Here is a 13,020-nt window from a genome sequence, read left to right on the forward strand (position 1 = left end):
GGGCGGGCGCGGCGCGCGGGGAGGGGAAGGGGTTCTCGCGCGATTGGGCGAGGTTTCCGGTGTTGTGACTGAAACCCGTCAATATGGCGGCGATCGGCCGCGGCCGCTCGCTTAAGAACCTCCGAATACGAGGTAAGCCCGTTGCAACCCTCACTCCCCACCGCCTGGGGCCCGCGACCCCTGGCTCTTGCCTCTCCCTGGCCGTGGGCAAGGGGAGCGATTAGGGGCGCTGGCCGGAGCCAGGGTTGCCGCCGCTGGCCTGCGAGTGAATCCTAATTGGAGCTGTGTGTCTGTTTCGCGCAGGGCGGAATGACAGCGGCGAGGAGAACGTCCCGCTGGATCTGACCCGAGGTAACGCGGGGCGCCGCGGGCGCCGGCGAGGGAGGGCGCGCTGCTGGGGAGGAGCCGGGGGCTGTGGGCCGGGGGCCGGTGGCAGGGGCGGGCCCCGCACGGGACCGGCGGGGGTGCGGGAGGCAGAGCCCGAGCCCCGCCTGCTGGCCCGCAAGAGCCGAGCCCGGGGCCGCCTCCCGGGACCCATCCCCCTTCCCGGTGCCCGCTTCCCTCGCCCCGCGCCTTTCTCCGGGCCTCGGGGTGCGGCGGGTGCCGGGGAACGCCAAGCGGGACTCAGCGGAGCCGGCGACCCTCTGGGTTCTTTGGACCCCCGAGGAAGCGTTTAACTCCGGTCCTGGAGCTCGTGCAGCCATTCGCCTGGAGGCGGCCGGCGGGAGGTAGAGGCTGTTATTTAGGTTGCCGGAGGATGTCTGAGGGAAGAGCGACCACATCCTGCCCTCCCCGTCCCCCAGAGCAGAAGCCGGACCTGCTGGGTTCTTGCTTGCCTGCGTGACTGCTTTTCTCTTTGCCCACTGCCCTGGGGGACCCGCAGCATTGATAATTCGGTAGTGAAACCTAGAAGCGGTGACTATGGTTAAGTGTCTGGTTTACGCTGTAGTTCATTCCCGTTTCCCTTTCCCGGGTGGCTGGGACTGTAGTTGGCAAAGACCGCCCCCTCACCCTCGCTGCAGGTTCATTGTTTACCTTCTGCAGTGGCGACGGGTTTGTTTACACCTTCGGAACTGGGCGAACCCCGCGGTTGTGTTTTTAAGGATCTAATCCAGCTACTGGCCAGTGAATCTTCTATTAGTCACCGTACTGGAGTTTATTCGACAATATCTCGCTGAAGCTATAGTAGTCATATACAAGGTTTTTCTTTTTTCTTCCACGGTAAACAGGATTTGGTCTACTGATTCCGAAGAAGTCATATTTCACACCGGCTGTAGCATAAGCTGGTTCTGCTATATAGAATCAGTTTCCTTTTTGAGATCTGAAAAACACTTTGGGAAGTTAAAAACAAGTCTAAACATTTCATTAAAAATTTAAAAAATTTAACCTATGTTCTGCTTGACGTAATGACTTATCTAAAGTATTTGTCAGACGCGGGCTCCATTGTTGAGGCTCATCTCTGGTATTTAAAGCATAGTGCATTGTCTAATTTGTTGTATTTTGTATTTCATAGCGTAAGATAACTGTTATAAACTAAACGGCTACTTTTTGTTTAGCTACAAGAGTACATTTTTGTAAGAATATTTTATTCTGGAAGTTCAGGGAGTTTGTTTTGAGGGAACTAGATGCTTGGTGTTAACAGGAAGGGTTCTAATGCACTAAATTGGAACTTTTTTCAGCAGGTAGGGTTTGAGTATTAGTGTAGAAAGATGTAAAGCTTTTGACTTTTGTGTAACAGTTTGGAAACGACTATATAAAATACACATGAAAAATCTATATAAAATATGTGTGGGAAAATATTTTTTTAGTAAATTTCCTAACAAAAATTCCCACAGGCTTCCAAATTAGCATTAGAGTTCTGTAACAGATGTACTTTATTAGTGCTTTAATTTTTGTGTGGGCGTATGTGTTTAGATGGTGAAAAGAGCACTTATTAGATAGATCTTCTGTCTTAATTTTCTCATTAAAAGGTGGTTTGGATGTGGGGATAGAAGTAAGTTATATTTGTGCTTTAGGTTGACTTTGCTAAGCTCCTATATATAATAGTTCTGGGGTTGGCATCAGAATTTTGGTTTGTAAAAAAATGTACAAATTTGATTTGATACCTTTGATTTACTTCAAACTTAAGTGCACAGATAAGTCTGTACGTTTACTATTTAAAATGTTATATTTCCTGAGCTCTTTGTGAACACTATTGTTGATAGATGTTTTTAGGAAATGCAACAAGCAGAAAATGCTATTTCTGCTTGCCTTGATAAAATATAGTTTAGTTCGGAATATACACAGCCAATTGAAATTGATTGCAAAAGGCATATACAAGTAAGAGAGGCTATATGAGAATAAAAAAGTAGTTTATTATATAGGGAAGCTATTGTTAAGGAATTGCTATTCCGACAGACGTTTCATTGTTAAAAGAAGGTTTGTGGATTTAAAGAAGTCTTGTGGATCTAACCTCAAGAAAGTTCATGAGGAATTATAGTAATAGTTTGAGAACTATAGGGCAGTCTGGGTTGCTGCTGAAGGGCAGCTGCTTGTGGATTGGATTACAGTATGTTTCAGATAAAGTTTGGGTAACCAAAACTACATGTTTTTAATGGGAAGGCAGTGTTTGCTCTCATTTTAATTGTTTTTATGTAACCTTTGAGAAATTCATTGTGTAGCTGTCTCACAAAGTTCATTGTTAAATAGAAGTCATGGTCGTTGTAATTCCTAAAGGAACCATCAATGTATAGCATAAAGAGATCAAACTGTACAGTCAAATAGTTCTGGGTTGTAATCTCAGCTGGGTTACTTAATAGTTAGGTGATGTGGGGCAAGTTATTTGACGTTGCTTAACTCTTGGTTTCTTCATCTCAAAGAGAGATAACTTCAAAGGGTTATTAAGAATGTGAGAAGTAAATGAATACTTAAAATACTCAGTACAGGAGCTGATACTTTTGTGAGTGATGTTAACTAAACGTCAGCTGTCTTCCCACACTATGAAATCAAAACTAGTTGTATCGCATTTAAAATATTTCAGAGTTGTTTGGAACATTATAAACTTGTTAATAAGGAATTATGGTATTGCGGCTTTCATTTTTTTGAGACGTACTGTTAATTGGGTATAGTCTGTCTGAAGTAGAGTTCTTGAATATAACAACTGTAAAGAAGTATTCTGTGAGATTACCAGTAAATTTGGTCTGAGCGAAGAGTATTATATGTACTTAAGATAAAATGTAGTATTTTATTCTATAGAACCTTGGAATTTTTCTCTGACTCCAGAAAATTTCTTAGTAATAATCATTTGGCTAGCCTTGCAAGCTTCTTGAGGCCCAGGAGAGTTCTAGGTGCTTTGGTTTTGGTAGTTAGTTCATACATAGTGTACTTCAATTAAAAATTGTTGGTGGACTAATTTTGATCTAGTTTAGGAAGTTGATTGCAGTAGATCTCACAGTAAACTTATTGGTGATTGTTGCTTTCAGTTTTGTTCAAACAACTGTTCTACTTAATTTGTGAAAGTCCCTGATATTTGCTATTGATATAATTTAAATACTCTCTCTGTTTTGCATGCCAATATCTATTTTGAAACCAAACTGCTTCCCTTAGTCACTTACACTGCAAGGATAGCCTGTTTTTTTTTGTTTTTTTTTTTATCAGTCTCATAGTACATTTCTGGTACTGAATAACTTGAAAAGACACAGAGTATTCTTCCTGTGTAAGTCCTTCTTATTGTACAGTAATTTAATTATTGTGTTCAAAGTGGATTTTCAGGACATGGACAAAACTGTATTCAAATCTAAGTATTAGAATAGAATTTATTTAAAAGTATTGAGTTTTATATTTTTTGATTATCCAATTCTTTTACTTTTCTGTTAGAAAGAATACAAAAATTGTCTTAGTTGCTGTTTAATACTTAGAAACGTAGGAAGGTTATCTGAATGATGCAGATTTGAACACTATTTTTTGTTTTCTTATTTTTTTTCTAGTGAGCAGATTACTCATGTTGTTTAATCGCTGACTTCAGTTAGACAAAACAAACATTGACTGAATGCATATTATTTACTAAATGCTGAATTGAGTGCTGGAGGAATGAAGATAAGGAAGATGTTATTCTCCTTTTTAGGAGTGTATTGGAACAGATATTAATAAAGTGATTGCAATACGGAACAATAAATAAAGTAACCAAACTGTACAAGGACCAGAAGTAGCCTGGAGGAGGAAATGATTAATTATTTGGTAGGTAGAGGATCAGAGAAAGCTTCACAGAGTGACTTACTTCTCATAAGAATAGTGGGGGACATAATGAAAGGAAACGTGGGCTGCCAAGAGACTGTACCACACCTTGGGAAAGGTAAAAGTCAGCAGGAAAAGGAGCTGCTTAGGAAGCCACTGATGTAATCTAAGAAATGGTGGGAACTAGACCAGGATGTTGGAGTTAGAAATGAAGGTCAATATATATTGAAATGGAGTAATCAACTAATTTGTTTTCTTCAGATTTCAAACTAACTTTGAAATACTCCTACACTGTGCGGAGAACTTATATTTCTTTACTAAGAAGGTCGAAGCTGTCTAATGTGAATTCCCTTGACTCCTCCCTTTTATTTATTTTTTAAAGTAATCTTTGTGCCCAAAGTGGGGCTTGAACTCAGGACCCCAAGATCAAGAGTCACATGCTCTACCTACTGAGCCAGCCACGTGTGCCTGTCTTCTCTCCTTTATGTTTCATACATACTTATCTTCTGGTTTCCTGGGTCAGGGAATAAAGCATCTCTGTTCCCTTTCAAGGCTAACCTGGAAAGGAATTTTATGCTTCTAGCACTGTTTCCTCTAAGATTCTTTGTAGAACTAAGATCCCTTTCTTCTTCATTTCTTCCTTCCAATTGGAAGTTTTCTTACGTTTAGTAATCATTCATTGTATACTTCATATGGGTCAGGGTACTATACCAGGCAAGGGATGATGGTGGGGGGTGTGGACAGATAAAGACAACGATTACAAAATAGCTGTTTTTCCATCGGCTCTACAGAAAGAATAGTTCATCCTCACTCTTTAGCTTTTTTCCTTAACCACTATCCTCTTCTAAGCACAGCTTTCCCCGTGTACTGAAAATAGTTTTTTAAAGGATGCTGGTAATCTCATGCAAAATTCATTGGCATTTTTAAATTCCCCATTCTATTTCAGTACTATTACTGTATTAATAGTTTTGTTCCAGGCTCTAAAATACGTTATCTCACTTAATCTTTAATAACTGTTTGAGGTACTCTTTTTATCCCTATTTTACAGTTGAGGATATAGACTTTAAAATTCTAAAGATCTGAAATTCAGGTAAGTAATTCAGCCGGCGTCATAGGATTAGTGAGTGACTAACTGCAGATCATGCACTTGTAGGCACTACACTATTGCTATTCTTGCAACTACTTCTTCACTTGACTTCTGTGAAATATTCTGCTTCTCTTCCTGCCTCTCATGCTGCTCCTGCCTCTGTTCCCTGACTGGTCTTCCAGCTCCATAAGCAAGTGAACCTTAAGGTTCTGTCCTTGATCTTTCCTTCTCTCTTATGGTGCTTTGTCCCTGAACAGCCTTTTCACTGAGGACTTCAAAATCCATGAGTTGAAAAAAAAAAAAAATCCATGTGTTGGGGTGGTTATGATAATTACATTTTTATTCAGACTCTTTCTTTTAAGCTTGCAAAACATACTAGCATTATGTGTCTACTACTCATCTAAAAGGCGTGATGTGTAAAACTTTGCGCCCCAAAGCATATTCCCTTTTCACTTTCTAGTTACTACCACCATCCTTTGTAATAATCAAGCTAGAGACCTACAGGTTATCTTTGTTCAGGTACCATGTTCCTTCAGTTTGCCTGTGAAATAGCTAAATGAATCTAGTCTTTCCTATTGCACTGTCATTCGTCTTGTTCACATCCTTATTATCTCATTTGGATGATGTAAAATCATTTCTCTCACCTTTTTTTCACTTTCTCTGCTATACGATCGCCAGGTTTATTTTCTTGAAATGTAGATCTGATCTTATCATTCCCTTAAATAAATAAATAAATAAATAAATAAATAAAACGCATTCATACTCACACTTCCCTGGCTCGTTTTTGCTCACAGAATAAAGTTCAGATTTCTTAACTTGGCATGGAAGGCTTTTTATGATTTATTCCAGAATTATTATCTTCTATACTGTCTTAATCATACTATTCTGTCAGCCTCTCTACAGAGTTTACTTATGTAAGACACTCTCTTCCTTCTTTACACACAGTGCTTCTTCAGAGGGAATGGGGAAAGTTCACAAGTCCAAAACACCTACCTCCCCATATTTGTTCTTTCGCCTTGAAGATTGTGTTATACCCCTGGTTGAGAATCTGCTTTAGACAAAAATTATTTATTCCCTGCATATGGCATGCAGTTTCTATTTACTTGACCTTGTGCAGGTCATTTCCTTTGCCTAGAATTTCATTTTGAGTACTCTTTATTGAAATCCTAACTCTTTAAGGTCTAGATCACTTGCAACTTCTAGAAATCATCTCTTTGGGAGTTCATTGCTTCCTCCTCTACTTTTCCACATTTTGTTTGTTCCTTTCTAAGTATCACTTGTCATTGCCTTAACTTCTTTGTCTAGTTGTTTTTCCCTCACTGGATCTTAAGCTTCCCCAGCATCTATCATATAATAATAACTGAAGCATTTATTGAATGTCAGAATAGAGAGAGAGATGGGAAATGGAGTAGTACAGCATTAAGGAGAGTAGAAGTAAAAGAACATTTTAGGTTTGCAGTCCTGAGGGACAGTGAGATTGATGGTACCATGAAATGAAGAAATCCATTTTGGAGGGATGATGATTAGTTCAGCTTTGTACTTTGAATTTCAGGTGATTAAGTCAATCAGAGATATATAAAAGGTAACAGCAAATACTAGAATGGTTCTAAACTTGTGATCTGATTGTTCTCTGTGTAGGCTGTTGAGACAGGGAAGAATGTAAGTGGAGAAAGAGCTAAAGATTTGAATGTTAGAGGATGAGAGCCCGAGAAGAAAACTAGCAAGACTATGATCTCAGAAGCCAAGAGGGGAGTTTTGGTTGAAGAGACTGCAAGACTGTAGCATTGAAGTTGGTGTCTGGAGAACTCAGTTTTACTCTTCTTAATCTAAGGACAATGTTGGCATACTATTTAATCTCTCTGGGCTTCAGTTTCTTGGATCTCTAAAATGCGTACTACATTACATGTGTAGCACTATCACCTTCCGTCTTTGTGATCCTCAGATATCACCGTGTTTCTGGGATATTGAAAGGTTAAAAAGAAAGCAAGGTTAACAAGAAAGCCTTGTTAAATCACTGTGAGAAGTATTCCCATAAACAGTAATAATACATGTAGGAGTGATGGTATTTCATAGCACTTTAAATGTAAATTATAGTCAACTCTCAATTTCCTTTTAAGTGATCATCTGCAGTGACTTGCTGCCTCCTCCCCCTCCCAGGTCTCAGGCTACTGAAAATAGGGCTGTGAAAAGCACAGTGGGGTGAGTGAATGGTTTGCATGCCTGTGTATCTGTATCTCTGACTATCACCAAGCTAAATACAGTCCACTCTCATTTACCTGCACTTAATAAAAAGGTGAATAATGATGGAAGAGTGCTAAATTACACAATCTAAATAGCATTTTTTGTATGTGGCTTGGGAAGATTTTATATTCTTTCCTCCCCTACAGTAGATTGATGTGTCTTTTCTTTTATGTGAATTATTAGCATCAATTTTTATTTCCTGAGCAAATACTATTAGAATAGCAAACATAAATAGGTTAAAATATATATTAGGTAATCCACATGCGAATAATTGAGAGTTGACTGTTAATGCTTTTTGGATCATCCATTGTTTTGTATTATCTGTGCTTTTTTGTTAGTGTGGTCAGGTTAAAGCTGAATAGCTACTTTAAAATTTTATCTCTACAGGGAATATACTTCTAAAATTATACAGATGCCAAACTAAATTGAAAATAATTGTGTAAAACTAGATTAATATAACATATGTCCCAAGTCATAGGATTGAAAGAGAACTTAAGTACATTCTTAAAATTCCTTTTACAAAGTCTTTGAGCCAGGCAGATTGCATAAACTGAGCAACACACCTGGTAATGATGAAATTTATATAAAATATAAATTTGAGGATATGCCGAGGCTTCAAACATATCCTATTTATGGAGTCAGTTGAGTTTAGTAAGAAATACAGAAGACAGTTTTTTAATTACCTGGGTTTTCAAGAATTTTGCTCTTTTAATTACTTTGCCATTTTTTTACCCCAGTATTTTGAAGATTCGGATTTATAGTGGTTTGTTAATGTCAGTGAGCATATTTTTGATCCATATATTATATAATTGGGTTAGTAACTGTTATCGTGAATCAGGAAGGTACAATTCTTGGCTTCAAGTTTATATTATGGTTGAGATATATCTGTATCAGGGCATAGTATAAGATAGTAGTATTTGAAGAACCTGCCAACTGTCCTTATAAAGGAATCAAAAGCTGGAGGCATTTAGGAAAAAAAACAAGGGAGATAGGTAAGGAATAGCTTAGAGGGAAGACCTCATAGAAGTCTTGACACCTGTCAGACTTGCATTAAAAGGTAGCATTTGAATAGATAGAACTTTGGGTCAGTGTTTTAAAAATTGTAACAATTTTGTGAACTAACATTTCTGGCATATTATTCAGTACTTGAAGGTAATGTTGAGGAAAAGTTGGCGATTATATAACTCTCATAATTATTGAAGATTAATTATATTTCAAAGTAGGGCTTTTCTGGCCTTTAAAGGTAGTGCAGGACTGGACTGAACTGAGAGCTTTTAGGCATATTGTGAAATAATTGTGTGCTTGTGACTATGAGTATATAAATGCTTGGCTGTTATTCCAAATCCAAGTATAAATGATTTTTTTCTTCCATTGTTTTGTAGTATATGTGTTTCTTTTCCCCTTCATTAATACTGCATGTTCAAAGGGCTCTGTAAATTTGTTATCAAACTTACTTCAAGATGTATGCAATTTGGAAATAGAGATTATAAATGAGATGGGAAGTGTTTTTGTTATTTTCCACACTAAAATGACCATATGTTCTGATCTCAGAATTTAATCATGTGGCCTCACAGTGAGATAGAATATTTGAAACTAAAATCATTCTAAAAAACATGGAATGTTTCATTGCTAAATCCAGACAACCTACCCAGCCCTCTAGTTATTTGAGTAAAGGGTATGCTGGGGAAATTATTGCTTTTATTAACGCAGCAAAATGAGAGTTGAATTGCCACTTGCAGGGATTTTAGTGATCTTGTTCAGAATCCAGTGTAATTTCATGTGTTTCTTGTAATGAATAAAAAGTGAAGAGACACAGAAGCTGTAAACAAAGAAGACTGCCAAGTAATTTACTTTTAGTTACTAAGGAGGAACAGCTTGCCAGATAAAAGTGTATTTAAGTGCTTTTAGATGTGTACACACATATATATATTTATCTGTAGCTTCATACTTGGAGAAATCACATCTTAAGATAGTATTGCTAATTCTTTCCGTGCTTAATGTTCATCCCTCATATACTAAAACTTTTAATTGCCCTGTTTTTTCTCCACTCATAATTCTGTATAATATACTCCCTAACCTTCACCACACCACCACCATCACCACCAGCCCCCTCCCCCAAGAAAAAAAAAAGAAAAAAGGAAAAGAAAAACTGAAGGGAATAGAGTTGCAGAAAGAGTGAGAAGACTCCAGTGGTTGGAGGTAGGTGAGCTGTGAACTCTTAACATTTAGCTATATGGCAGTTTCTGTGTGTGTGACCAGGTGGCTGGTGGAATATCGTGGAACGTTTTATTTACATGTGTTGTGGATAAGTTTTTAATCATATCTATCACATGATTAGCATAAAATCATGATAATGGAATATTTGAATACAAATAGCTATTTTCTATTTTATTTAGAATGACTTGTGGTTTTATTTTATTGCTGTAGCCTGTAATTTGTAATGTTACTTTTGAAAGGCATAACTTGGTACAAAGCAGGTCAGATTAATTCTTGTGTAAGATTTCATATGTCATGTAAGAATAAGTCTCAACATAAGTTTTTACAACTTTTTAATGAGTTAAATTTTAGTTAGCATGACCTTAAAAATGTTTAAATCACTTTGTATATTTTAATAAGAACCTTAAAATAACCTTTTTCTCCTTTGTCATGGGAGAATTCAGTGTTATGTGTTCATGTTTCAACATTGTTTTGAATACAGAAATATAATTATTGTTTTACCTAGCAAAATGGAAGATATTTAAAAAGGTGCTGATTATTCTTTAAAAGGAAATAAAAAAGGAGAAGATTAAGAAATTTGGATAAACTGTAGTGGTTGCCTTTTGCCATGTTATTGTTTCTTCTGTTAGTTATTTTGTTTTATTTAAAAAGTTTAGACTTATTTTTGAGTCGTAGGAAAAATTTTTCACTTACATTAGTAACTGTTTCTATTTAAAGGTACTAATAGAGAAAAAGTAATTAGTTTTAAAATAATTATATTGCAAGTAAATGTTGACTTGGGATACTTGAATATGAATGGATTTCGGGGAGGTATGTGTGTATCTACCAATTATGTTTATTTTTAAGCATATTTGGAAGCTGCTTTAGAAATTATTTTATTAGCTCTCCCATTCAAAACAGGAATCTTCTCTGTAGTATCTGACAGATGTCATCTATCATCACTCAAACCTTTCATTGATAGGTAGCTTATTCAAAGTTGTTTGTTTTCTTTGCTGAGCAGCTAAGTTTGTTTATGAAATTCTTATATCAAACTAGCCAAAATTTAATAAAAGAATCATTTTTCAGTAATTAATCCTAGTTCTTTTGTATTTTATTTTATAAATATTTACAAATAAAAGTAGTAGGTTTACACGTTGGACACTGCTGTGTGTTGTTAGAGAGTCTTACCCTTTTCTTATCATACAGTCCAGTCACCAACTACTTAGTGCTGCTTATGTGTCCAGCATTGTTCTGGTTGTTAGATGTTTAAGACGTGGTCTTTGATTATTAAAAAAAAAAAAAAAAATCAGCTCCCATAGTTTGAACTTTATTATATGTTGGAAACTGTTAAAAACATTACTTAAATTATCTGATTTAGTCTTCCCACATTTCTAGAAAATATGTTTTAATATCCTTATGTAACTTATGACGAAAGTGGGGACCAGAGGGAGCCTAACTAGCCCAAGGTCATACTGGCAGTAAAAGAGAGAGGTAGGATTCAGATCCCATTCACTGGTTTTAATTCTAAAACCCACACACTTAACCCTTTATAATCTTTCTAAAAACAAGTATAGTAGAAGATAAGTCCTATTGCTGGAATAATTAGTGATTAAATGAGTGTGCTATATATTACAGTAATGTTGATTTGGAGCCCTCAAGAAACAAGTTATTGGCTGAGCTCTGAAATGTACATTTTAGCCATTTTTGATAAAATTATTTCTATAACTATTACATATTTCTCTCCTTTATTAAGAAGAATATATCAACTACATTTTAACTTTTTCTCTTTGGCTGGGGCCATTATGAATGTCGATTATTTTGTTGGAGGTTGGAGGAGGACCATTTATTACTACCTTGTGTGACATTGGACTGTTCTTTTTGATCTTATGTGCTATTATACTCAGCTATCACTTTACATTGCAACTATTATTCCTATATTTAGCAGTCCTTTAATTATTTTTTTACTTTTACTGTGCTATAAAATAGAAGCTATATAACTGGACTTCTTAATATTAAATGGAAAATAAATATAAATAGGTTGTGATTTATGAAGAATTAATTAAGGGCCCCTGCTGTCAATAATATATGTTATCTGTAGTGAATAAACTTGGTGATGATACATACTTTGAGCCTTTATTGCCATTTTTGGGTGTGCTTTCTTTTACATCCTGTTTGTCTTCCAGATAGCATTGCCTCGTAGCATAGTTCAAGGTAGGTGAGGTATGACTTGATAGAGTTAGTATATATTTATACAACATGGATGGTGAGATTATATAAAGATAGATATTAAGGTACAAAATATGACTAATATGGACAAAATAATATTAAATAATGTGCTAATTGCATATGATAGAGATAGTCTAGCTCTGTAGCTAAGAGCATGGGCTTTAGAGTCAGACAGATCTAGATTTGAATCTTGACCCTGCCTCTTAGAACTTTTTTGAGTTTGGGCAAATTGCCTTTTCTGAGCATGTTTTTTTCTCATCTCTGCTAGAAGTAACACTTGAGTGAATAAAATGTTTGTAAAATATTTATTACAATTTTGGCACAATTTGGCACGTGCCAAATCTATGCCTAATACCTATAGATATTAGGTGTTCTTTAGTGGTCAATTAAAACAACGGAGATGAGAGAAGGGGAAGATAAGTGTGAGCTGGGAAAAAATAAAAGAAAGTGGGGCATTGTTACAGCTTTGAAAGAGCAGGATGTAGTTAAATCAAGAGGAATTGAGCGTGAATAAAGGCATTAAACATTTTACTAAGAGAGGAATAATAAGAATATAGAATTTTAGTGTTCATATGGGATTTGTAAGGTAGGGGTAAGTTACTGAGGGCCTTGAAAACTGTGGAGATGTTAGACCCTTTTCTCTTTTTACATGTTAAAATGCATAATACAGTGAGAGAGCAGTAAATGTTATTATTTTTTATTTAAAGAAACAGATCCAGAAAATGTTTGTCATAATTGTATAGTCTATAAATTTTGACAAATTGAACACATGGATAATCAGAATCTGGATCAAGAATCAGAATACTGCAGTACCTCAGAAGCTCCCATTCTCTTTCCTTCCAGGCACTGCTTTCCCACATGAAGGATGCCACTATTTTGACTTCTAATACCATAGATTAGTCTGGCCTGTTTTTGAACTTTCTATGATAACACTCATACAGTATGTACTGTTTTGTATCTGACTTCATATGCCCAATGTTATTTTGTATCACCATGTTGTGTGTAGGCTTAGTTATTTTAATACAGGTCAGCTTATATATATCAGGTATGTCATGATG

At 36.6% G+C, this 13,020-nt stretch overlaps 1 protein-coding gene across 6 annotated transcripts in view; it reads left to right on the top strand.

Annotated features, from left to right (window-relative positions):
• Positions 1-36: 36 nt before the first annotated feature.
• The window catches only part of RICTOR (RPTOR independent companion of MTOR complex 2), a 107,859-nt gene continuing 94,875 nt past the window's right edge, over positions 37-13,020 (top strand). For 4 of the 6 annotated variants that reach the window (XM_045787308.2, XM_045787310.2, XM_045787309.2 and 1 more), the window contains exons 1-2: positions 37-132; positions 304-351. In XM_045787308.2, coding sequence (XP_045643264.1) covers positions 84-132; positions 304-351 — 97 coding nt within the window. In that variant the 5' untranslated portion in view covers positions 37-83. Of the gene's footprint in view, positions 133-303; positions 352-389; positions 4,216-7,456; positions 9,740-13,020 lie in introns of those variants that run through there. The other 2 variants (XM_045787312.2, XM_045787311.2) reach the window with 2 other exon arrangements.

Source organism: Ursus americanus, chromosome 15 (assembly GCF_024610735.1).
Source record: "Ursus americanus isolate L20-20 chromosome 15, mUrsAme1.1.p, whole genome shotgun sequence".
Lineage (NCBI taxonomy): Eukaryota > Metazoa > Chordata > Mammalia > Carnivora > Ursidae > Ursus > Ursus americanus.